The 27,855-nt window shown below is 43.2% G+C and overlaps 1 protein-coding gene across 4 annotated transcripts in view; it reads left to right on the top strand.

Annotated features, from left to right (window-relative positions):
- robo3 (roundabout, axon guidance receptor, homolog 3 (Drosophila)) overlaps nucleotides 1–27,855 on the top strand; it is a 609,199-nt gene that overhangs the window by 506,174 nt on the left and 75,170 nt on the right. For all 4 annotated transcript variants that reach the window (XM_063038553.1, XM_063038552.1, XM_063038556.1 and 1 more), the window contains 4 exons: nucleotides 8,410–8,491; nucleotides 11,597–11,765; nucleotides 23,484–23,650; nucleotides 24,615–24,736. In XM_063038553.1, coding sequence (XP_062894623.1) covers nucleotides 8,410–8,491; nucleotides 11,597–11,765; nucleotides 23,484–23,650; nucleotides 24,615–24,736 — 540 coding nt within the window. The remainder of the gene's footprint in view (nucleotides 1–8,409; nucleotides 8,492–11,596; nucleotides 11,766–23,483; nucleotides 23,651–24,614; nucleotides 24,737–27,855) is intronic.

Here is a 27,855-nt window from a genome sequence, read left to right as displayed (position 1 = left end):
TGACGAAACCATGTTGACTACGGCCTATTTTATTATGTGTCTCCAAGTACCCTGAGACTGCATCCTAAATAATCAACTCCAACATCTTCCCAACCACTGAGCTCAGACTAACTGGCCTACAGTTTCCTTTCTTCTGCCTCTCTCCCTTCTTGAAGAGTGGAATGATGTTTGCAGATCTCCGGTCTTCCAGAATTTAGTGGTTCTTGAAAGATCATTACTCATCCCTCGGCAATCTCTTCAGCCACCTCTTTCAGAACCCTGGGGTGGTATGTTAAATGAAAGTTTCTCATCAGCATTTATCGTGGATAAGATCATAGAAGTGAAGGAATTAGGTAGTAATCTATTGGACAGGGGTCCGTGTTGGGGCCGCTTCTTTTTACATTGTACATCAACGATTTGGATTATAGAATAGATGGCTTTGTGGCTAAGTTTGCTGATGATACGAAGATAGGTGGAGGGGCCGGTAGTGCTGTGGAAACAGAGAGTCTGCAGAGAGACTTGGGTAGATTGGAAGAATGGGCAAAGAAGTGGCAAATGAAATACAATGTTGGAATTTGTATGCTTATGCACTTTGGCAGAAGAAATAAACGGGCAGACTATTATTTAAATTGGGAAAGAATTCAAAGTTCTGAGATGCAACGGAACTTGGGAGTCCTTGTACAGGATACCCTTAAGGTTAACCTCCAGGTTGAGTCGGTGGTGAAGAAGGCGAATGCAATGTTGGCATTCATTTCTAGAGGAATAGAGTATAGGAGCAGGGATGTTGATGTTGAGGCTCTATAAGGCTCTGGTGAGAACTCACTTGGAGTACTGTGGGCAGTTTTGGTCTCCTTATTTAAGAAAGGATGTGCTGACGTTGGAGAGGGTACAGAGAAGATTCACTAGGATGATTCTGGGAATGAGAGGGTTAACATATGAGGAACGTTTGTCTGCTCATGGACTGTATTCCTTGGAGTTTAGAAGAATGAGGGGAGACCTCATAGAAACATTTTGAATGTTGAAAGGCATGGACAGAGTGGATGTGGCAAAGTTGTTTCCCGTGATGGGGAGTCTAGTACGAGAGGGCGTGACTTAAGGATTGAAGGGCGCCCATTCAGAACAGAAACGCAAAGAAATTTTTTTAGTCAGAGGGTGGTGAATCTATGGAATTTGTTGCCACGGGCAGCAGTGGAGGCCAAGTCATTGGGTGTATTTAAGGCAGAGATTGATAGGTATCTGAGTAGCCAGGGCATCAAAGGTTATGGTGAGAAGGAGGGGGAGTGGGACTAAATGGGAGAATGGATCAGCTCATGATAAAATGGCGGAGCAGACTCGATGGGCCGAATGGCCGACTTCTGCTCCTTTGTCTTATGGTCTTATGGTCTAACATATTCAAATCAGAATGGAGGAGGCGCTGGTGGTCTTAAGGAATATTAAGTTGGATAAATCCCTGGGCCTGATCAAGTAAATCACTGAGTATTGTGGGAAGCTGGGGAATAAATTGCAGGGCCCTGGCAGAGACATTTGCATCACCTTTTGCCATGGATGAGGTACCAGAAGATTGGAGCATGGTTAATGGTATGCTTTTTATTTAAGTATGGCTGCAAGAACAAGCCGGGGAACTATAGGCCAGTGATGGGAAGTTACTGGAGGAGATTCTGAGGGATGGAACTTGCCAGCATTTGGGTAGACAAGGAGTGATAAGGAAAAGTCAGCATCACTTTGTGTGGAAGTTCATGCCTCACAAATTTGATTGAGTTTTTTGAAGAGGTAATGAAGGTGATTAACAAGGCCATGTTTTAAAATGTTGTCTACATGGATTTTAAAGTTTTTCATTAGGTCTCACGCGGTACACTAGTCTGAAAGGTTAGAACACATAGGTTTTAGGATGACATAACCAACTGGATATAAAGCTGGCTTGGTGAATGGAGACAGATGGTGGTAATGGAAAGTTTTTTTTTCATATTGGAGGCCTGTGACCAGCAGCGCACCACAACGATCAGAGCTGGGCCTGAGTTGGAGTGAAAATGTTGTTAACATGGTTAGTAGGTTTATGGATAGCACCAAAATTATAGTGTAATGAACAGAGAGGAAGGCTATCTAAGATTACAACAGGATCTAGATGAACTGGGGAAGTGGGCCAATGAATAGCAGGTGGATTTTAACTTGGACAAGGGCAAATTATATTTTATGGAGACAAGATTCTGCAGATGCTGAAAACCTTGACCAATGTACACAAAAGCTGGAGGAGCTCAGCAGGCCACACAGCATCTCTGAAAGCTAAGAAAACAGTCAATGTTTTGGGTCAAGACCCTTCATCTGGACTCAGGAAAGGTCTCAGCCTGATGTGTCAACTGTTTATTTCCCTCCATGGATGCTGCCTGACCTGCAGAGTTCCTCCAGCTTTTGTGTGTGTTGTGAGTTGCATTTTTGGCAGTTAAACCAGCTCATGATTTGCATAGTTAAGATGATCCTGGAGAGTGTTGTAAAACAGAAAGGCCTCGGACATAGGTACATAGTTCCTGAAAGTGGTAACACAGACAGACAGGGTGGTGAAGAAAATGTTTGGCATGCTTTCCTTCATCAGCCAGGGCATTAAATACAGGCATTGAAACATTATGATGGAACTGCTCAAGTCATTGGTGAGACCACACATGGAATATCATAAGACCATAAGATATGGGAGCGGAATTAGACCATTTGTCCTGTTGAGTCTGCTCCGTCATTTCATCATGGCTGATCCATTTTCCCCCTCAGCCCCAATCTCCTGCCTTCTCCCCATATTCCTTCGTGCCCTGATTAATCAAGAACCTATGAACCTCTGCTTTAAATATACCCAATGGCCTGGCCTACGCAACCACCTGTGGCAACAAGTACCATAGATTCACCACTCTCCGGCTAAAGAAATTCCTCCTCATCTCCATTCTAAAAGGGTGCCCTTCTATTCTGAGGCTGTGTCCTCAGTTCTTAGACTCCCCCCACCATAGGAAACACCCTCTCCCCATCCACTCCATTGAGGCCTTTCAACATACAACAGGTTTCAATTAGGTCATTACTCATTCTTCTTAATTCCAGTGAGTACAAACCCAGAACCATCAAACGCTCGTCATATGATAAGCCTTTCAATCCTGGAATCATTTTCGTGAACCACCTTTGAACCCTGTCCAATGTCAGTACATCCTTTCATAGATATGGGGCCCAAAACTGCTCGCAATACTTCAAGTTAGAACATTAAAAACATAAGAAATAGGAGCAGGAGTGGGCCATCTGGCCCGTCAAGCCTGCTCTGCCATTCAATAAGGCCTCAACAGTGCTTTATAAAGCCTCAATATTACATATTCCAGTCCTCTTGAAATGAACGCTAGCATTGCATTTGCGAAGAAAAAGCATTTCAGGATGTATATTGTATACATTTCTCAGACGTTAAATTGAACCTTTGAACCTTCCTCAACACTGACTCAATCTGCAAATTAACCTTTAGGGAATCCTGCACAAGGATTCCCAAGTCCCTTTGCACCTCAAATTTTTGAATTTTCTCCCCATTTAGAAAATAGTCTATCCTTTTATTTCAGAATCAGAATCAGAAACAGATTTATTATCACCGGCATGTGACGTGAAATGTATTAACTTAGCAGCAGCAGTTCAATGCAATACATAATCTAGCAGAGAGAGGAAAAAAAAAGAAAGTGCATGACTATACACTTCCCAACACTGTATTCCATCTGCCACTTCTTTGCCTATTCCCCTAATCTCCCTAAGTCCTTCTGTAGCCTTTCTCCTTCCACAAAACTACCTGGCTATCTTGGTATTGTCTGTAAACTTTGCCACAAAGCCATCAATTCCATCATCTAAGTCAATGACATATAACATAAAAAGAAGCGGTCCGAACACAGACCCCTGTGGAACTCCGCTCATCACCAGCAGCCAACCAGGAAAGGCTCCCTTTATTCACACTCTGTGCCTCCTGCCAACCAGCCACTGCTATATCCATGCTAGTATTATGCACAGTTCTTGTCACCCAGTTATAGGAAGGATGTAATTCAGCTGGAAATGGTGCAGAAAAGATTCACAGTGATCCGACTGGAACTGGAACGTTTTAAGTTATAAGGAGAGGCAAGATAGACTGGGATGTTTTTCAGGGGTTAAGGGGTGACATTATAGAGCTTTTTTAAAATCATGAGGTGAGTAGATATGGTGGTTTTCTTGGGGTCGGAGAGTTGAAAACTGAAGGATACTGATTTAGGTTGAAAGAGGAAAATTAAAGCTGAGATATGTTTCTTGGTCAACATGGATAAATTGGGTGAAATGGCCTGTTTCTGTGCTGTCTGACTATGACTGTATGGCACAAGAAACATAAACTGATCGCCACCGGTCCTATTAGTGTTGGTATCAGTTTGTTGTTTGCAGAATGGACCTTGCTTACACTAATGAACAGTGATCACCCTAATAATTCCCTTTGATGACGTTTCAATGAATTTACCATGGTCCCTGATGTATCTCTATTTTCCTTTATGGTGCATGCTCTGCTAGATCAGTGCTCGATCGTTCCCAGCTCTCTAATTAGTTCAGCAAATTACCATTGACTTGAGCATTATTCACCATTTCAATTAATATTGCGGTTTTAGAGTTGATGGTGTGGCATTGTGTTGGGAAGAATGGCAGGAGTATTTTTGACTACAATCTCATAGTGAGATGGTGATAATGAAACGTCAGCATATTTTATCTTCCTCATTGTAAGTAAAATTGAGAAGGTATGTAATTCAGAGCACATATGTTAAATTAATGGGACTTTTTATATACAAACCCCATTTCCAGAAAAGTTGGGATATTTTCCAAAATGCAATAAAAACAAAAATCTGTGATATGTTAATTCACGTGAACCTTTATTTAACTGACAAAAGTACAAAGAAAAGATTTTCAATAGTTTTACTGACCAACTTAATTGTATTTTGTAAACATACACAAATTTAGAATTTGATGGCTGCAACACACTCAACAAAAGTTGGGACAGAGGCATGTTTATCATTGTGTTACATCACCTTTCCTTTTAATAACACTTTTTAATCGTTTTGGAACTGAGGATACTAATTGTAGTAGATTTGCAAGTGGAAATTTTGTCCATTCTTGCTTGATATAAGACTTCAGCTGCTCAACTGTCCGTGGTCTCCGTTGTCTGATTCTCCTCTTCATGATGCGCCATACATTTTCAATAGGAGATAGATCTGGACTGGCAGCAGGCCAGTCAAGCACACGCGCTCTGTGTCTACAAAGCCACGCTGTTGTAGCCCGTACAGAATGTGGTCTGGTATCGTCCTGCTGAAATAAGCATGGACGTCCCGGGAAGAGACGTCGCCTTGATGGCAACATATGTCTCTCTAAGATCCTAATATACGCCTCAGAGTCAATGGTACCTTCACATACATGCAACTCACCCATGCCGTGGGCACTGATGCATCCCCATACCATCACAGATGCTGGCTTTTGCACCTTTCCCTGATAACAATCTGGATGGTCGTTTTCATCTTTGGCACGGAGAACTCGACGCCCGTTTTTTCCGAAAACTAGCTGAAATGTGGACTCATCTGACCACAGCACACAGTTCCACAGTCTTTCGGTCCATCTGAGATGAGCTCGGGCCTAGAGAACTCGCCGGCGTTTCTGCATAGAGTTGATGTATGGCTTCCTCCTTGCGTAATACAGTTTCAAGTTGCATTTCTGGATGCAGCGATGGACTGTGTTGAGTGACAATGGTTTTCTGAAGTACTCCCGAGCCCAGGTGGCTATAATTGTCACAGTAGCATGACAGTTTCTTAGGCAGTGCCGCCTGAGGGCTCGAAGATCACGCGCATTCAACAATGGTTTCTGACCTTGCCCTTTACGCACAGAGATGTCTCTGAATTCTCTGTATCTTTTCACAATATTATGTACTGTAGATGTTGAAAGACCTAAATTCTCTGCAATCTTGTGTTGAGAAATGCTCCTTTTGAACTGACTAACAATTCTCTCACGAATTTTGGCACAAAGCGGTGAGCCACGACCCATCCTTGCTTGCAAAGATTGAGCCTTTGATGGACGCTACTTTTATACCCAGTCATGATACCTCACCTGCTACCAATTAGCCTGCTTAATGTGGAGTGTTCCAAACCGGTGTTACTTGAATATTCTGTGCACTTCTCAATCTTATTTTAACTCTGTCCTGACTTTTGTTGAGTGTGTTGCAGCCATCAAATTCTAAATTTGTGTATATTTACAAAATACAATTAAGTTGGTCAGTAAAACTATTGAAAATCTTTTCTTTGTACTTTTGTCAGTTAAATAAAGGTTCACGTGAATTAACATATCACAGATTTTTGTTTTTATTGCATTTTGGAAAACATCCCAACTTTTCTGGAAATGGGTTTGTACTTATGATGCCCAGATGGAGGCTTTTCAGCCCCATACGCTTGTGCTGACATTTTGAAAGAGCCATTTAATTATTCTCCTTATCCAATTATTTATAAAACTTTAAGTGACTTGTATCTCATGACCTAAGGATGACAAAAATTCACCTTTGGACCAGTAGCTCCAAGGATCCAGTATCATAGAACCTTGTCTATCATATACTGTTTCTGAATTTCACTGTTCAATTGATTCAAAATTCACCACACAGCTAAATCATCATAATAGCCGGTAATGTTTATAAAGCGCACCAGCAGTCCATTAGCTAAGAAGCAGAATTTAATAAAACTGTGATACAGTGGAGCAGTAATAGTGCCATTGCCTCTCAGAGACAGGGATCAGAGTTCACTTCTGTCTGTGTGGAACTGAACATGTTGTGTATTATTTTGGACACTTCTGCTGGGTGCCACTTTCCACCCACATCCCAAGGATGAGCAGGGTGGTACATTCATTGCCCCACTGTAAATTCTTCCTAGTGCGTAGGTGGTGGTAGAGTCTGAGTGAAGTTGCTGAGAATGTGAAGAGAATGAAACTGATGTGGGATTAGTATCAGTGAATTGATGGTGGTCAGTGCAGTTTCTGTGGGCTGAAGGGCTTGTCTCCATGCTGTATTTCTCTCTGACTAAGTAGGTAGGAAAACTGAGAAAAAACAGTGAGTGAGATTAACTGGATTAGATCCCGAGTACATAATTATATTCCTGTTAGCTGCCAGCAAAATGTTGCTTCTCTTGGGTACCAGTCTGGTGTCATCTATTTTTTAAACAGCTGGAGCCAAATGATTTCCTTCTGTGCCATACTACTGTTACTCTCTGGAAACTGTTTAGTTCATGAGTAGCTGAACCTCTCGGACCAGGTGGCCCCACGTTCAGTCTCAGGCCAGATGACAGAATAAACTGGACTCTTAATCGCCCTGTCCCCACACCTCACATTGAGAGTTCGATTCATCTACTGAAAGAAAATGTGTGTAGAGGGCAGGATCAGGCTTGGCTGTGAATTCCCCTAGAGCCTCCTGAGGCTCAGTGCAAATCCCACTCTCCAATATGAACAATAGATGCGGTCAACCAATCAAAGGAAGAGGAGAAGACAGAGGACTGAAGGGGAAAGAAGTGAACAATGTTCCCAATTTTGTGATATTTTGAAAATTAAACTCAGTTTGTGTTATGGAAACTGAACATTGCTTGGAAGATAACTTATATCCACCCAAAATTCACATATATGTCAATAGTTTCATTAATGTACCAACACAGGCTTAACGCACAGCATCTCCTAATTTTCTAGAGCACACTGCTACTGCCAGATTTAACAGTGAGATTAATGACATTAGGCCTCTCATTCTGTCTTAGACAGCAATATGTGATCTTTCCATATCTTCTCCATAAAGTTTTATGTGAGAGATTTCCCATGCTTCTGCTCCACTACAGCTATTTACACCATTTCTCAACCAGCTTCTTTAATAAGCAGATCAAGCAGTGTCTGTAAAAAGAACTGACATTTCAAGTGAATATTCTTTCAACCTGCTATCCTTGCCTCATTATTTCTTGCCCTCACCTTTCCCGTTCAACCTTGATAATCTGGCTATCATCCTTCCCTTCGCTTCCTACCTTGGTTCACTAGCATGAAACACTAAAAGTTCCTTAGGTCCAAGCATTTTCCAATTCTAACGAGAAGTCATTAATGTAAAAGCATAATCCATGAGCACGTCTACTGAGCCAGTTCTACTGTTCAAATTGATCCTGGCTCCCTTGACTCATCTTGGGCTGTACCCCTTATTGTCTGTTTTCCTCTCCACTAATGCTGCCTAAATTGCTGAATGTATATATTGTTGTTACACCTCACTGGATGAAGTTTTGATTTGCATATGTAGAAGAGGTGAAATCTTCTGAACAAAATATTATCAGTTTATAGCACGCGTTGATGGTAGCCACTGTATAATCTAAATTCAATAGAGGAAAACTAAAACGCTTTCTAAATTGACTGTGCTTCTGTTGCCAGGTTAGCGACACTGGTATCTACATCTGTGTTGCCACAGGATCAAGTGGGGAGACTACCTGGAGTGGCTACCTTGAGGTGCAAGGTAAGATGCCATTAAGTCACATCACATCATCAAGGAAGCAAACAAAAGCAAGGGCAAGTTACTGGTCTTTGTTAATTAATTAGAATTAAAAGGTAACATGGAAATACAAGTTTTTTAAATCTTATATTCAAAGTGATTTTGATCATGGTTGCTGAATGGGGCCGACAACAATGAAGAAAATTTGCAATTCAAATAAAAGCATTAATATAGGTTCATTTCCCCAGGTTCCTTCATCAGTGGGATATTGAGATTCCACATGAGCAATTTTAAACTAAGTCTAATAATATACAGTTACAAAGCTGAATTAATAATCTCGGAATGAGAGTTCACATTCTAGTGTGAAATCTGAATTCATTTAGAAAATTTGGAAGCCATTAGCAGTGCAAATGATCTTGCACCTGTAAGACTTTAGAAATCCAAATGATTCCCTAGATATTCATGTAGGTGGGGAACTTGGTCTGGCCCATATGTGACTTCAGCCCCACGGCAACATGGCTGAGTTTGAAGCACAAGATCCTACAGATGCTGAAAGTCCAGAGTAACCCACACAAAATTGCTGGAGGACCTCAACAGGTCATCGATGGAGAGGAATAAAGAGTTGACATTTTGGAACGAGACCCTTTATCGGCACTCAGTTTAAAACACCCTCTGACTGTTTAGCATTCTGCTTGGTTCTGTCAAATCATGAGGAAGCTCAAAAGTACTGCTGATTAATGGCGTCCTTGACATTGATTCCCACATCCTAAGCATATTTAAACATGTCTCATGGTCCTAATGGTTGAGCTAAAAATCACTGACTAAAAGGGAGGGTGGATCTTAAGCAGTGGAGAGGAGGAGCTTGGATGTGGAGGATGGCAGAAGATTGGGGGAAAGGATGATTATCGGCCAATACAAAGGAGGAGAGCTCAGTTTGACAATGCCAGCTCAGAATCACCTCCAGCTAAACTATTAATAAAGTTCCTGATAAATATCTAGGCTTTCCTTATAATTGTTTGCAAATGAACTCACATTCCGATAGATTACTGTCTACTCGATTTTCTGTGTCACAGCTTGACCTGGAATGAGGGAAGTTCAGTGTTTAAACAAACATCTTTGATTGCATTGGAGAAAATGATGGACTGTAAGTAATAAGTGAAGAGGATTGTGCATGTGGAGATTTAACGGGTAGCTGGCTACACTTGCTGCAGAGTGGAGCTTGTTAGCAAAGACAGTGATGCTTGCAGAAGGCAGCTACTGCCTTTGAGCCATTGTTCATGGGTGCAGTCTGAACATCCATCCCAGCAGTCCCAAGGTAACACAGCAGGCTCGAAGAAATAAACATTCAAGCCGAATCATCTGTGGAAGGACTTCAGAGTGCAAATTCAACAGAGCACCGCTTAGTGGATGCACAGGGCAGCAGATCAACCTTTAGCTTTAGGCTGTCAGCTGCAGTGAAGGCAGAATTTGCTGAATTCCCTCATGGATTTCTGTTCCTATTTGTATTTGTGTTTCTTTATTAGCCTGTAGCCCTTGTTGCTGTTATCTAAAATGGCCGTTTCTGCACCATTTGACCTTGAGTGGCAATGTAAACAAGATACAATTGGATCCAAGGGACAGTGACTATATTTGATTGTGACATCCAGACTTTCTCTGGTTGTATAAGGAGAGATACAGGGGATCTTACAGAATACAGTTGATGGACATGCCTATGCTTCACTTTTACAAATACAAAAGAGCAGGATTAAAAACTTAACTTTGCATTTATGTGGCACCGTTCAGGATGATCAATGTTGGAAGGAGTTTAACAGACCTTTTATTATTTGACTCAGATTTTTACAAAGCTACAGAGGAGATATTAGAGAAGTTGGGCCAGATGGGACTGATGCCTCGCTGTAATGAAACAATGAATGAACCAATCAACCAATAAACAAATAAATAGAAAGATAAATAAATAAATGAGTGAGTGAATGAATGAATAAATAAATGTGTAGTCAAAGAAGTGAATTTTAGAATTTGAATGAAAAGAGTTCATCAGCGTGAGGGACTTAGGAAGGTTTCCACAGCACAGGATGTGGTCAGCTGAAGGAAGGCCACCACTGAGGTTCAAAGGTTCATTTATTATCAAAGTATACAACTCTGAAATTATTCTTCTCCAGACAGCCACAAAACTAAGAAAGAAAAGAAAGGCAGCACAATCATCAAACCCCAAATCCCCTCTCCCCACACAAAAAAGCAAACAAAAACAGAACAGGCACATCAACCCCTAAATTCCTCCTCATGCACAAAAAAACAAGAAAGACCGTATGAAAAACACAGAATATAAAAACCAATAAAGTCTGATTATTTAAAAAGTCTACAGTCCAAGTCCACATCCAAAACGTAGAAAGCCTGGGCAACACTCTCCAGGCACAGCAGCAGGTTCTCCACTCCCACTGATGACTATGAGTTCAGAACTGGAAGACTCAGATATCTCTGAGACTATCTTGACTTTCTCATTTGTGTATTAACTTCCCTCTTTTCCCTTTGTTTCTATGAAAGTATGAACACGTACGGTGTCACCCTCAAAGACAAGGTTCAAATTGCATGGTTGATTGATCACAGGATGAATTTCAGTAAAGTTACCTTCTTACAGACTGAAGCTTAGGCTGGTTGGGTCCATGAACAGGAATGATTCCTTAAGTCACTCTCCACAGCATCTTGATTAATCAATGGTCCATGTTACTGAATGTTTCAACATAATCAACAGGCTAATGGTTTATTCTTGTTCCTATGTTTCCTATCCCTCCAAATCACCTAAGTCCAATGATTTCTAGCTTCTTACTGCTTTATGCCTCATTCTAAGGTGAGTTTTTCTTGTTCCATTCAATGGTGGACTCCTGATGCCCTACTTATGAGTGGACTTGTCACGTTCCAATCAATGGTGGGTGGGCTCGCTGAAGTCCAATTCATTAGTAAGCTTCCCGTGTTGCGATCAGTGGTCGGCTCCTACCTTTTGATCTGAGGTTTTGCATTCTCTGTGCTTTTGCTTCCAGTGTATCATCCCTGCTGACATATTCTGGGTTGTGATACCTGTCCGTGTTTTAAAAATAACAATGACAAGTGAAAATGTGTCTTGATTTTCTTCAGAAAATGGGAGCCCAACTCGTATCCTCTCCGCTGAACCTGACCTTCTGCCGGGCCCTCCCTCGAAGCCACTGATCACTGACGTCACTCGTAATAGTGTCACCTTGACATGGCAGCCAAGCCAACACATCGGAGGCTCGGCGGTCACATCATACATCATCGAGGCATTTAGGTAAGGAGAAGAAAGAAAGCAGCTGGGAAAAGCAGGAATTAATATTGCACGGAGGTTTCATGTCCCTTTGGACAGCGCCAGGGTGTTATTTAGCAAGCGACAGCTCTCAGTGCCAATCGCGTACAGATTTATGAAGCTCACTCAGGTGGGGAATGTGTTTGTTCACAGAGAGAGATTTGCCTGTCACAGACATGACAAGAATAGCCTTGAATTACTGTCAGACATGTGCTGCACTAACAGGGAAAGGCTATGAGGCAGAACCAACATTGCTTCCCTGGGAAACAATTGATGACTGCATTAAAAGACCCTTGAAATCCATCATCAACATTGCTGAATAAAACAGCCAGCCTCTGCTTTATGGCTTGAGGTATTAATTTCACAGGAGGAGATAGAAGAACATCTTGATGGTTTGGGTAATTTACTTATTTGATATCTTCTGTCTCTCGGAGCTATTTCCATGCAGTGCACCTTCTCGACTTCTGCTCACTGCTCCCAGATTAGGAGATCTCAGACACTGGCTCAGAATGACGCTCGTTCTGTAACCTTCGTTCATTACAGCAACTCTCTGCCCAAGAAATGCTAAGAACCTCCGCTCCCTATGGGAGTACTGTCCTTGGACATTCTGGGTTCCAATATCTCACCAAAACATTGATTGTTGGTGTGGGAGTTGGAGCAATGAATTGTAGTAGGGTACCAGATGGTGGGGATTATCACAGTTCAGCAGTGATGAGCTTAGCGAATGTTGATCGATCATTAGGTATTGATCAATGGGAGTTGATGTGATTTTTTTCCCTATTTTGGATTGAGTACAGGCAATAGATTATTTTTCCCATCAGAAAAAAAATCATAGTTGAAAAAAATGTAAAATAAAAACAGTGGTGGAAACTGCAAGTCATGCAGCATCTGTAAAGAGAAAAAGAGCTATTATTTAGTATTATTCTCTCCACAGATGCTACCTGACCTATTGAGTATCACCAGCAGATTTTGTTTCTTCATTATTTTCAGATTTGCAGCATGTTTTTTTTCTCTCTATGAGGGAGATTGAAGCCTTGCTTTTCGCCTCAATTGAGAGCATTTTGAATTCTGCCAAGCAGCAGAACTTCTGCTCCTTCAGTGTCCTAGGAAGAGCCCAGCAGAGCCAATAATACTTCACAGTGCCAGAAACCAAGGTTTAATCCTGAGTTCTGGTGCTGTCTTTGTGGAATTTGCATGTTTTCCTTGCGATCAAGTGAGTTTCCTCCCAAATCCCAAAGATATTGGTAACTTAATTGGCCACTGCAAATTACCTGCATTGTGTCGGTAAGTGGTTGAATCTGAGGGGAGGTGATGAAAATATGGGGAGAATGAAAAATGGGGTTAGGATGAGTGTAAATGCATGGTTGATGATCAATGTGGACAAAAGATTTATCTACGTGCTTTATCTTTCAGTGACTATGAAATGGGAGGAAATTAAAAAGAAGGCAGTCAGTGTCTGAAAGTGAGAGAGGATCTAGTAACCCCCACTAGAAATCATACCTAGGCGATAAATGCAAGATATTCTACAGATGCTGGAAATCCAGAGCAACACATACAAAACACTGGAGGAACTCAGCAGGTCAGGCAGCATCTCTGGAAAGGAATAAACAGTCAATGTTTTGGGCCAAGACTCTTCATCTGGACTGGAAAGAAAGGGGGAAGAAGCAAGAATAAGATGATGAGATTTTAAAGGGACTAAGTGGTAGAGGGAGCTGAAGAGAGTCCATTCTCATCAAAGCACCAATAGCAGTAGTACTATCAAGAGAGTAGGTATAGTGTTAGAGGAATAAGGTTTTAGTTATGGAGCAGAGGAAACTTCGGAGATATGGAATGGTTTGCTGTGAACAAACTTGGGCACATATTGGAATTTCAACATTAAGATGTAAGTGGGCCTTGAGCCAAGGTTATAGTCAGTGAGTTCCAGAGAAATGTGTGGAAAATGGCAGTTTGTTTCTGTAGGGTGTGAAATGGGAGTCTGTCCATTAAAGGCTAGAAGTGTCAATGACAAGGAATATACATTTCGGGCACGCCTGGACTGGAAACATATCACATGGTCTCCATCAGTTGTAACAAATGTGTTTACTGAAGTCAGGTAAACAAACCTTTTGACACTGGAAATTGGTGATGTACCACTGATTGCGGAGGGATATCAGCTCAAATTTTCTGCATCATTTGCTTATCAACATTTTATAGGCAGAGAACAAAAAATAAACAGCAGTAAACCACAGAGAGGTGAATCCAGGCTTGCACTCTCCTAAAATATATTTGAGTTCAACCACGCAGACAATAGATAAAAGAAATGAGGTAGGTTAGATGGAGGGCCAAATCCATGAGAGCAAGGTTTATAACAAAGAATGAACTGCTTGAACCTAATCCCTCTGTAGTCTTAATCCAGAGGACAGACGTGCTCCATTTGAATTGTAATTGATAATCGAATAGGTGAGGTAGGTCAACCATGGTCATGTTCTTATGTTAGGAAAGTAAAGCAGAGCAGATGAAGTTTAGAGGAGAAGCAGACTTTTTCTATTGTACCAACAAGTTTGCTGTGGTAAATATTTTATTTTGCTCATGTTCCCTTGAGCTTATCAGGAAATCCTTTATTTCTATTTTGCCATTTTCCACTTGTACATGTCAATGAATGGTGGAGTATTGGAATATAATTATAGACGGTACAGTCCCAGCATGAACTAGGGAAGGGCGGAATAGAATTTTTGCTTTTGGGTGCAAAAGAGCACAAGAAACAGGGACTCTAAAACTCCTGAACATGATGCTGCCTCATTGTTCCAGGAACCCAGGTGTGCATACGTGTGGAGTTTCTCCTGATAAATTTGTGTATTTCTGCCAGGTGTATGGTTTCCTCAAAGATATGTTAATTAGCCATAGTTATACTTAAGTGTAGATCAGTGAAAAAAGAGTCAAATGGGAGTTTATGAGGATGTGAGAGAGAATTAGTTGCAGGTCTACACCAAAATAAGGGGGGGGGGAAGACTGGAACAATGGCCTTCAGTGTCATAGGAAGTGAGTAAAATTGCCTTGATGAGAACAGATTGAAAATCTGCAGATTCCTCGACTAGGCTGTTCTGTCCTTTTAAAGTGGCCTGTTAAATGGCCAAAGGTTTGCTCTCTCAACTTCGGATATTGTGTTACTTGTAATTGTGTGAAGTGAACAAAAAAAACCCCCATTGACACAAAGGCATTATGGGAGTCAGTTAGACATATAGAAGTTGAACTGCTGATGACTTTCATTGGGATATTGAAAAGGCTCCTCAGCTGTCTATCTGTGCATAATGAGCAGAAAAACAAATTCAGTTTCTCAGTAACACACATCAAAGTTGCTGGTGAACGCAGCAGGCCAGGCAGCATCTCTAGGAAGAGGTACAGTCGACGTTTCAGGCCGAGACCCTTCGTCAGGACTAACTGAAAGAAGAGATAGTAAGAGATTTGAAAGTTGGAGGGGGAGGGGGAGATCCAAAATGATAGGAGAAGACAGGAGGGTGAGGGATGGAGCCAAGAGCTGGACAGGTGATTGGCAAAAGGGATATGAGAGGATCATGGGACAGGAGGCCCAGGGAGAAGGAAAAGGGGGAGAGGTGGGGAAAACCCAGAGGATGGGCAAGGAGTATAGTCAGAGGGACAGAGGGAGTAAAAGGAGAGTGAGAGAAAGAATGTGTGTATAAAAATAAATAACAGATGGGGTACGAGGGGGAGGTGGAGAAGTCGATGTTCATGCCATCAGGTTGGAGGCTACCTAGACGGAATATGAGGTGTTGTTCCTCCAACCTGAGTATGGCTTCATCTTTACAGTAGAGGAGGCCGTGGAAAGACATGTCAGAATGGGAATGGGATATGGAATTAAAATGTGTGACCACTGGGAGATCCTGCTTTCTCTGGCAGACAGAGCGTAGGTGTTCAGCAAAGCGGTCTCCCAGTCTGCGTCGGGTCTCACCAATATATAGAAGGCCACATCGGGAGCACCGGACGCAGTATATCACCCCAGCCGACTCACAGGTGAAGTGTCGCCTCACCTGGAAGGACTGTTTGGGGCCCTGAATGGTGGTAAGGGAGGAAGTGTAAGGGCATGTGTAGCACTTGTTCCGCTTACAAGGATAAGTGCCAGGAGGGAGATCAGTGGGGAGGGATGGGGGGGACGAATGGACAAGGGAGTCGCGTAGGGAGCGATCCCTGCGGAAAGCAGAGAGATGGGGGGAGGGAAAGATGTGCTTAGTGGTGGGATCCCGTTGGAGGTGGCGGAAGTTACGGAGAATAATATGTTGGACCCGGAGGCTGGTGGGGTGGTAGGTGAGGACCAGGGGAACCCTATTCCTAGTGGGGTGGCGGGAGGATGGAGTGAGAGCAGATGTACGTGAAATGGGGGAGATGCGTTTGAGAGCAGAGTTGATGGTGGAGGAAGGGAGGCCCCTTTCTTTAAAACAGGAGGACATCTCCCTCGTCCTGGAATGAAAAGCCTCATCCTGAGAGCAGATGCGGTGGAGACGGAGGAATTGCGAGAAGGGGATGGCATTTTTGTAAGAGACAGGGTGAGAGGAGGAATAGTCCAGATAGCTGTGAGAGTCAGTAGGCTTATAGTAGACATCAGTAGATAACCTGTCTCCAGAGGTAGAGACAGAAAGATCTAGAAAGGGGAGGGAGGTGTCAGAAATGGACCAGGTAAACTTGAGGGCAGGGTGAAAGTTGGAGGCAAAGTTAATAAAGTCAACGAGTTCTGCATGCGTGCAGGAAGCAGTGCCAATGCAGTCATCAATGTAGCGAAGGAAAAGTGGGGGACAGATACCAGAATAGGCACGGAACATAGATTGTTCCACAAAGCCAACAAAAAGGCAGGCATAGCTAGGACCCATACGGGTGCCCATAGCTACACCTTTAGTTTGGAAGAAGTGGGAGGAGCCAAAGGAGAAAATATTAAGAGTAAGGACTAATTCCGCTAGACGGAGCACACTCCTTTGGAACGCTCTGCTCTCCACTCCCTCCGCACTAATCCTAACATTATTGAACCCGCCGATAAGGGGGGTGCTGTTGTAGTCTGGCGCACTGACCTCTACCTTGCCGAGGCACAGTGACAACTCGCAGATACCTCCTCTTATTTACCCCTCGATCGTGACCCCACTAAGGAGCACCAGGCCATTGTCTCCCACACCATCACCGACTTTATCCGCTCAGGAGATCTCCCATCCACTGCTACCAACCTTATAGTTCCCACACCTCGCACTTCCCGTTTCTACCTCCTACCCAAGATCCACAAACCTGCCTGTCCTGGCAGACCTATTGTCTCAGCTTGCTCCTGCCCCACCGAACTCATTTCTGCATACCTCGACACGGTTTTATCCCTCCTTGTTCAATCCCTTCCTACCTATGTTCGTGACACTTCTCACGCTCTTAAACTTTTCGATGATTTTAAGTTCCCTGGCCCCCACCGCTTTATTTTCACCGTGGATGTCCAGTCCCTATATACTTCCATCCCCCATCAGGAAGGTCTCAAACTCTCCGCTTTTTTTTGGATTCCAGACCTAATCAGTTCCCCTCTACCACCACTCTGCTCCATCTAGCGGAATTAGTCCTTACTCTTAATAATTTCTCCTTTGGCTCCTCCCACTTCCTGCAAACTAAAGGTGTAGCTATGGGCACCCGTATGGGTCCTAGCTATGCCTGCCTTTTTGTTGGGTTTGTGGAACAATCTATGTTCCGTGCCTATTCTGGTATTTGTCCCCCACTTTTCCTTCGCTACATCGACGACTGCATTGGCGCTGCTTCCTGCATGCATGCTGAGCTCATTGACTTTATTAACTTTGCCTCCAACTTTCACCCTGCCCTCAAGTTTACCTGGTCCATTTCTGACACCTCCCTCCCCTTTCTAGATCTTTCTGTCTCTGTCTCTGGAGACAGCTTATCCACTGATGTCTACTATAAGCCGACTGACTCACACAGCTATCTGGACTATTCCTCTTCTCACCCTGTCTCTTGCAAAAACGCCATCTCCTTCTCGCAATTCCTCCGTCTCCGCCGCATCTGCTCTCAGGATGAGGCTTTTCATTCCAGGACGAGGGAGATGTCTTCCTTTTTTAAAGAAAGGGGCTTCCCTTCCTCCACTATCAACTCTGCTCTCAAACGCATCTCCCCCATTTCACGTACATCTGCTCTCACTCCATCCTCCCGCCACCCCACTAGGAATAGGGTTCCCCTGGTCCTCACCTACCACCCCACCAGCCTCCGGGTCCAACATATTATTCTCCGTAACTTCCGCCACCTCCAACGGGATCCCACCACTAAGCACATCTTTCCCTCCCCCCCATCTCTCTGCTTTCCGCAGGGATCGCTCCCTACGCGACTCCCTTGTCCATTCGTCCCCCCCATCCCTCCCCACTGATCTCCCTCCTGGCACTTATCCTTGTAAGCGGAACAAGTGCTACACATGCCCTTACACTTCCTCCCTTACCACCATTCAGGGCCCCAAACAGTCCTTCCAGGTGAGGCGACACTTCACCTGTGAGTCGGCTGGGATGATATACTGTGTCCGGTGCTCCCGATGTGGCCTTCTATATATTGGCGAGACCTGACGCAGACTGGGAGACTGCTTTGCTGAACACCTACGCTCTGTCCGCCAGAGAAAGCAGGATCTCCCAGTGACCACACATTTTAATTCCACATCCCATTCCCATTCTGACATGTCTATCCACGGCCTCCTCTACTGTAAAGATGAAGCCACACTCAGGTTGGAGGAACAACACCTTATATTCCGTCTGGGAGGCTCCAACCTGATGGCATGAACATTGACTTCTCTAACTTCCACTAATGCCCCACCTCCCCCTCGTACCCCATCTGCTACTTATTTTTATGCACACATTCTTTCTCTCACTCTCCTTTTTCTCCCTCTGTCCCTCTGACTATACTCCTTGCCCATCCTCTGGGTTCCCCCCCCTTGTCTTTCTTCCCGGACCTCCTGTCCCATGATCCTCTCGTATCCCCTTTGCCAATCACCTGTCCAGCTCTTGGCTCCATCCCTCCCCCTCCTGTCTTCTCCTATCATTTTGGATCTCCCCCTCCCCCTCCAGCTTTCAAATCCCTTACTAACTCTTCCTTCAGTTAGTCCTGATGAAGGGTCTCGGCCTGAAACGTCGACTGTACCTCTTCCTAGAGATGCTGCCTGGCCTGCTGCATTCACCAGCAACTTTGATGTGTGTTGCTTGAATTTCCAGCATCTGCAGAATTCCTGTTGTCCAGTTTCTCAGTATTTGATTAGTTGTCTTTTCAAATATGTTTCAATTCCCATCCACGTTTAAAAGTCTATAATGAGTCTAAGTCAGCCTCATTATCAACTGAGTTTGGAATTACAAAGGAGTGACTTTGCACAACATTACAGCCCCAAAGTCAATGCAGAGTCTTAAAGCATAGGAGACTCTCATTTTCTGTACAAGCACACCAGAGCACCTGCATTTTGATCATGGAATGATCAGGTGACTGAGGAACATCCATCACTTTTAACTGCTGAAGAGACCTTATGTGATAGATTATGTGGCTTTTGTTCTGACTAGCTAGAAGAATACTGAATGGAGATGCCATTCATTTATTTCCAATTAAAATACAATTTTGCATTCCAAATAATTTGAAAAATTTGGTCACAGTCCTTCTGGCGTGACACTTTAAAACGCATCAGATGTTCACATCATAACAACAAAGCTTTTATTTGGCTACATAACTGGCTGCCAGAGGTGATGATATTCAGCAAAAAAAGTCTCTTCAGACCATGCTGTTGTACACTCAGTGGCCACTTTATCAAGTACTCCTATACATCTCATCGTTAATGCAAGTACCTAATCAGCCAATCATGTGGCAGCAACTCAGTGCATAAAAGCGTGCAGACATGGTCAGGAGGTTCAGTTGTTGTTCTGACCAAGCATCAGCATGGGGAAGAAACGTGATCTCAGTAACTTTGACTGTGTCAGAGGAGAATGGCCAGACTGGTTCAGGCTGACAGGAAGGCGACAGTAACTCAAATAACCACGCATTACAACAGTGGTGTGCAGAAGAGCATCTCTGAATGCACAACACATCAAACCTTGATGCGGATGGGCTACAGCAGCAGAAAACCATGGACATGCAGTCAGTGGCCACTTTATCAGGCACAAGAGGTATATTAACATTTGTTTGAAAAATAATGGTTTTAAATGTATAACAAATTCATTGTATTTTATATATATATATATATAATTATGAGAAGTCTTGATTGAATTGAGAGACATTTTCCCATAACAGGCAGGGCAGTGACAATTGTTATGGATTTCAGATACTTGACAAAGGAGTTTAAGGATGTATTTTTCATCCATAGAGTGGTGGAAGTTTGGAACTTACGACCCACCAATGTGACGAAGGCAGAATTATACATTGCAATTATTTAGATAGACGCTTTTAATCCCACATAACTTGAAAGGTCACAAATTATACAAAGGAACTCAGCAGGTCACGGAGCACCTACGGAGGGAAATAAGCAGTTATCTGGTCTCACCTGTCACCTGCCAGCTTGACTCCTTCCCCTCCCCACACCTCTACTCTCTTCCTTTCCAGTACTGGTGAAGGGTCTAGGCTCAAAATATTGACTGTTTATCTCCCTCCATAGATGTGCCTGGACTGCTGACTTCCTTCCTTCAGCTCTGTGTGTGTGTGTGTGTGTGTGTGTGTGTGTGTACGCGCGCTGCTGTGAAATAAGAATTGGCTCTGCAGCTTTTTGCTGGCTAAACGAATATAATGGACTGGAATAACCTGCTATGCCATCAATTGTTGTAGGCTCTGTTAAAAATTCGAAAGCTGATTTATTATAAGAACATAAGAAATAGGAGCAGGAGTAGGCCATCCAGCCCATCGAGCCTGCCCCGCCATTCAATAAGATCATGGCTGATCTGTCCGTAAACTCAGCTCCATCCACCTGCCTTTTCCCCATAACCCTTAATTCCCCTACTATGTAAAAACCTGTCTAACTGTATCTTAAATATATTTAGTGAAGAAGCCTCAACTGTTTCCTTGGGCAGAGAATTCCACAGATTCACCACTCTCTGGGAAAAACAGTTTCTCCTCAACTCCGTTCTAAATCTTCTCCCCTGAATCTTGAGGCAATGTCACCTAGTTCTAGTCTCACTTACCAATGGAAACAACTTTCCTACTTCTATCTTATCTATTCTTTTCAAAATTTTGTATGTTTCTATAAGATCCCCTCTCATTCTTCTGAATTCCAGAGAGTATAGTCCCAGGTGACTCAATCTCTCCTCATACGTTAACCCCTTCATCTCTGGAATCAACCTGGTGAACCTCCTCTGCACTGCCTCCAAAGCCAGTATATCCTTCCTCAAGTACAGAGACCAGAACTGCACACAGTACTGCAGGTGTGGCCTCACCAGTACCCCATATAATTGCAGCATGACCTCCCTGCTCTTGAATTCAATCCCTCTAGCAATGAAGGCCAACATTCCATTTGCCTTCTTAATAACCTGTTGTACCTGCAAGCCAACTTTTTGCGATTCATGAACAAGCACTCCCAAGTCCCTCTGCACAACAGCATGCTGCAATCTTTCACCATTTAAGTAATAATCTGCTCTTCCATTATTCCTTCTAAAGTGGATGATCTTGCATTTACCAATATTGTATTCCATCTGCCAGACCTTGGCCCACTCACTTAACCTATCTATATCCCTCTACAGACTCTCCACATCTTCTGTACAATTTGCTTTTCCACTCACCACCCCACTCACCATTGACTGCCAACCAGAAAAACACCCATTTATATCAACTCTCTGCCTTCTATTGGTTAACCAATCCACTATCCATGCCAATACACTTCCTCCGACTCCATGCATCCGTATCTTATTTATAAGTCTCTTGTGCGGCACTTTATTGAACGCCTTCTGGAAATCCAAGATTATGACATTCACCTGTTCCCCTCTATCCACTGCACTTATTATGTCCTCAAAGAACTCCAGGAAGTTGTCAAACAGGACCTGCCCTTTCTGAATCCATGCTGTGTCTGTCTAATGGAACAACTCCTTTCTAAATGTTTCACTATTTCTTCCTTAATGACAGCTTCAAACATTTTCCCAACTACAGATGTTAAGCTAACTGGCCTATAGTTTAATTCCACATCCCATTCCCATTCTGACACGTCTATCCACGGCCTCCTCTACTTTAACGATGAAGCTGCACTCACATTGGAGGACCAACACCTTATATTCCGTCTGGGTAGCCTCCAACCTGATGGCATGAACATTGACTCCTCTAACTTCCACTGATGTCCCACCTCCCCCTCGTACCCCATCCGTTACTTATATACACACATTCTTTCTCTCACTCTCCTTTTTCTCACTCTCCTTTTTCTCCCTCTTTCCCTCTGACTATACCCCTTGCCCATCCTCTGGGTTTCCCTCCCCCTGCCCCTTTTCCTTCTCCCTGGGCCTCCTGTCCCATGATCCTCTCATATCCCTTTTGCCAATCACCTGTCCAGCTCTTGGCTCCACCCCTCCTCCTCCTGTCTTCTCCTATCATTTTGGATTTCCCCCTCCCCCTCCCCCTCCCACTTTCAAATCTCTTACTAGCTCTTCCTTCAGTTAGTCCTGACGAAGGGTCTCGGCCTGAAATGTCGACTGTACCTCTTCCTAGAGATGCTGCCTGGCCTGCTGCGTTCACCAGCAACTTTGGTGTGTGTTGCTTGAATTTCCAGCATCTGCAGAATTCCTCGTGTTGGCCTATAGTTGCACGTCTTTTGCCTACATTCTTTTTTAAAAAAGTGGCGTGACATTTGCTGTCTTCCAATCTGCCGGGACCTGCCCAGAGTCTAGAGAGTTTTGGTAAATGATTACCAACGTGTCTACTATAACCTCTGCCAATTCCCTCAGCACCCCGAGATGCATCCTATCAGGACCAGGGGATTTATCTACCTTCAGGCCCTCTCGTCTGCTCATCACCATCTCTTTAGTGACAGTGATTTTATCAAGGTCCTCACCTCCCATTTCGTCCATAACATCATTCTTTAGCATATTAGACGTATCCTCTACCGTGAAGACCGACACAAAATAGTCGTTCAATGCCTCAGCCATTTCCTTATCACCCAATATCAATTTCCCCTTCTCGTCTTCCAAGGGACCTATGTTGTCCTTAGCCACCCTCTTCTGCTAGTTATTTATAAAAACTTTTGCTATCTGTTTTTATATTTTGTGCTAATTTACTTTCATAGATCAGTCTACAAGTTTCCCAAGTGTTGATAGTATAAAACTCACAACTCCAGGGACCTGAGCTTAATCCTGACCTCTGGTGTGGCCCATGTGGAGTGTGTATTTTCTTTCTGTAACAGTGTGGGTTTCTGCTGGGTTCACTGGTTTTTGCCCGCACCCTGAAGAAGTGTTGGTCACTACAAATTACCCCTAGCATAGGTTAATGGGAAAAGAAACATCAAAGGGGAATTAATGAGCATATGCGTGAGTGAATAAGTTGCAGTGGTTCAGCGAAATAGGAGGAAGCAGTGAGACTGTTGTGGTGAATGACTTCCTGTGGTATGAGTTTAATGTATGAAAATCTCTTGGTAAGTAAGCTGTACAACTTTTGCCTTACTTAATTGATATACACCAGCTCCCACTTGGAATAGAAGACATGGTGTAGAATTCCATCGTGTTGCCCACACTTGGTCACCATCCACCTTTTTTTCTTCAGCCAATCTGCAGGAAGCACATGGCAAACAGTGGCTGAGTATGTAAAAGTGGAAAAGCATACAGTGACCGGGCTGAACTTTAACACCATCTATCTGTTCATCGTTCGTGCTGTCAACAAGTATGGCCTGGGAGATCCCAGCCCCATCTCTGAACCCGTCCGTACACAAGGTAGGCTTGTTTCAGTCATAGCCATAGAGTGTTACTGTATAGAAATAGGTTCTTGGACCCAACTCTTTCATGCCAATCAAGATGTCTCTCTGAGGTAGACCCATTTGCCTGAGTTTGGCCCTTTTCCTTCTAAACCTGTTCTATTCATTCACTGAACTTTTTCTTTCTATCAATCCTGATATTGTGACAAAGTTCCTCCCAACCCCTTGGAGTTTGCTTACCAATTCATTTTTGGCTATTCCATTCATAGATTTGCTATTTAAAGAGGGAATGTAAAAGCCTCTTACAGTGACTCAAACACAATTAATGATGGTGAGAGAAAGAGACCTTTTGGGTAAATGATAACATCCCTATTTCAGTACAAACTATGGAACTGAGCTCTATTCCAGTTACTCTCTGTGATTGGGATCAGAATAATGGCCTGACATTGTGCTTAATTTCTCTGAGATTTTCCATCTCCTAAAACACCAAACTTTCACTCTAATGGTCTGCACCAAGACTGCCAGCACAGAAATGCTTTTCAGTGCAGCAAACTGGCAAGAAATAGTCAGTAAACCTCAACATAGTGAACCAACTGGATGGACTCAGAGCAGTAAAAACTGGAATATGGTTAACTTGGAGCACCAGGGAAACCAGCTCAAAATTGTCCCTCATCTTGAACCCTGCTGGTTTTTTCCACTTTGGATCAGTTATGCCATTAGTTCATTTGTAATGTTGCTTTTGTATATTGTAAAAATAAATGATATTGAAAATGTTGATGGATTTACAGCTATTTGTGTTGTTGTGGAACATTTGACTAATGCATGTGCCATTAATTGAATTTCTAGACAGGGTTTTTATTGCTATCACTATTCCTATTGATTAATTATCTCTATAATGGGCTGTAAAACAATTAACATAACTGTTAGCAGATCCCAGGATGTTTGCACAAGTTTATTGCATGAATTTCCCTTATCATGTGCAGATGTGAGCCCCACCGGGCAGGGTGTGGACCATCGGCAGGTACAGCGTGAGCTCGGGGAGATGGTGGTCCAGCTACAGTCTCCTGTCACCTTGACATCTACAACCATTCAGGTCACCTGGACAGTAAGTAATGAATGCGACAGTGGCTTCCTCTCAGACCCTCTGCCCACTCTTCCCCACACCACCAACTGCCAGCACTCCTGCCATATAAAGTTGAGGAAAAGCCTAGGAAGAGCATGGTAGGGGGAAGAAAGACTGGTGAAAAGCTTGTCTGCCATCATTGGATGGACTAGCACAGGTATTTAGTATGGATAGATGACTCCTTTCATCATCACTGTCTATTCCTTTTACATTTAAACCATCAACTCATACTTAGAGAATCATAGAGCATTACAACACAGTAAACAGGCCCTACGGCCCATCTAGTCTGTGCTGATCTGATTTGCTGCCCAGTCCCATCTACCTGCGCCCGGACCATAGCCCTCCGTACCCCTCCCATCCAAGCACCTATTTAAACTTCACTTAATGTTGAAATTGAACCGACATCCGCCACTTGTGCTGGCAGCTCGTTCCTCCCTTGCACCATCCTCTGAGTGAAGAAGTTCTGCCTTTAACCCTAATCTTATGACCTCTAGTTCGAGTATTTCACGCCGTATGCCAGTGATATGAAACCTCATTCGAATTCTGATTGTCTCGCCCAACCTCAGTAGGGAAAGCCTGCATATGTTTACCCCTCAGAAATGTACATATTTCTATAAGATCTGCCCTCATTCTCCTACTCTCCAGAGAATAAAGTCCGAACCTGTCAACCTTTCCCTATAATTCAGGTCCTCAGGTATTTTGCACTGCCAGCTTGATACTGTTATTCTTATGTGTTATTTCTTCATGTGAGTTTCGGGCTGATGCAAGGACAGGCACTACCTTTAATAATGCAATGTCTTTATCCCTTTACATGGAATGGTCCCACACTCTTCCATATCTATGGTGTTAGAATAACCCTGCTGGGAGCTGGCATCAAGTCAATACAGCTATAAATTAGACTTTCTAACAAGACTGCAAAGCAGTCGGGAGTGTATTACTGACGGTGAAGGGGTTCTGAACACAACCCTATTGAAGTTTGGGTTACTGTGAAGTGTGCAAATGTGAGCATAAAGGGAAGGGGAATGGGGATTAGCATTGATTGATGGCACTTGTTCTTCAGAAACCATAGAACACTACCTACACTAAACAACAGCACTCGTCATCCTGGCTCAGAACTTGGAGACAGGAGCAGAGAATGGATTAGGCAGTAAATATTTATTTATTCTTTACCCTAATTAGAAAGCACAATTCCAATGGCAGGGAGACCTGCTGAGAACATGGAAAGGCTGTGTGAGTATGCTAGAGGAAGCAGCGTCTTCTACCTGATTAAGCTGAAATAAAAGGAGAAGAAAGGTGTGGAATGTGACGCTTTCAGGCATGTTGGTGTCACAGGCAGTGAGTGCCAAGAACATGAAAGAATACAGTCCATTGTAGGTGTAGTCCGCTAAGGTTAGTGCAGTGATAAGCTCTATCCTTAGGCACAGTACGCAATGATATATCTTCGTGCCATCAGATGAAATGGTCCCTCACTCTCTGCATCTATGGTGCTAGAACAGCATTGGCTGGCATTCTTCAGGAATATTTCCAGAAATGGAGTGACACAGAATAAGAAGACACTACTCAGCCACCTTCTACTCAGTGAGATCACAAATGATCTGTGTACTGCTCATCCATTTGCCTTGACTCTGTGTCCTTCAATACTAAATTTAAAATGGGAGTTAACATCTTCTGGTGAAAAGTTTCATATGTTTTTCTCATGCTCTCTGTGAAGAAGTATTTACAAATGTTTACTTGAGTGCCTTCACACTGATTTTAAAATTATATCCCCTCATCCTGAATTTCTCCAACAACTGGAAAAAGTTTCTCTGTTCTTCCAGTACTTTACAAAACTTCAAAAAAAACATTTATTTGTATATTTCAGGAAGTATTGCTTAGTTTAAGTTATCTTGCCTTAAACCACACCAGGTAATACTCTGGTGATTCTGCACTGTCCACATTTCCAACAATGCAATATTTAGAACTATATAAAGAAGTCTAGATGTAATCTCTCCTCAGATTTCTGTAACTGTAGCAGAACATTCTCCCCTTTATGTTGTCGTCGTTGAGATATAAAAGCTAACATTCCACATGGTGCAGCTGGTAGAGCTGCTGTCTCACAGCTCCACTGACCAGGTTTAATCCTAAATTCTGATTCTATCTGTGTAGACTTTGTGCAAGTTCTCACTGTGACTGCATGAGTAGTTTGTTTATTTTATTGAGCCGTGCCATACAGCAACCACCCCCTCCCCCCAACTTAATCCTTGTTCAGGTTCCCTGGAAAGATTCCTAATCCCAAAGATGGGTTGGAAAGTTAATTGACCACTGTAAGTTGCCCCAAGTGTATAAGTGAGAGGTGGAACCTGGAATGAGTTCAGGGAAGTGTGGCAAGAATAGGTTATGGGGAAAATTAGTGGGGGAACGAGACTGTTCTTGACCAACAAGGACTCCATGGCTAAAATGACCACCTACATTGCAAAGAAATGCATAAGCTCTTTTTCTGATTATTTGGATTCCTGACCACTGGATTTTAGTGAGCTCTCTACAAGGTTCTGTTTCTGTTATGTTATGTGCCATGTCGTATGATGTGGATGATCATGATCTTTGGCTATGATTGTTCTTGGCAAATTTTTCTACAGAAGTGGTTTGCCATTGCCGCCTTCTGGGCAGTGTCTTTCCAAAACGGGTGACCCCAGCCATTATCAGTACTCTTCAGAGATTGTCTGCCTGGTGTTAGTGGCCACATAACCAGGATGTGTGATATGTACCAGCTGCTCATATGACCATCTACCACCTGCTCCCATGGCTTAGCATGACCCTGATCAGGGGGCTAAACAGATGTTGCACCTCGACCAAGAGTGACCTGCAGGTTAGCGGAGGGAAGGAGTGCCCTACACTCCTTTGGTAGAGACGTATCTCCACCACGCCACCCAACAAGGATCTCTAAATCTCTTTAAACCCCAAGTGTTCCAGACCAAACTCTTCACCATTTAGAAACGTTCAAAACTATGCTTTCTTTGAATGACCTCAAGCTGACTGGTATATTACTGCATAGTCACTATGTCAATTGTTATCGCTTTGTGATTTTATGATTTTATCCATTCTATTTTCCATGCCAATAATCT

This window comes from Mobula hypostoma, chromosome X2, assembly GCF_963921235.1.
Source record: "Mobula hypostoma chromosome X2, sMobHyp1.1, whole genome shotgun sequence".
Classification (NCBI taxonomy): Eukaryota; Metazoa; Chordata; class Chondrichthyes; order Myliobatiformes; family Myliobatidae; genus Mobula; species Mobula hypostoma.
The sequence above is the reverse complement of the archived record's forward strand: the minus strand, read 5'-3'. Positions and strand labels throughout refer to the sequence as shown.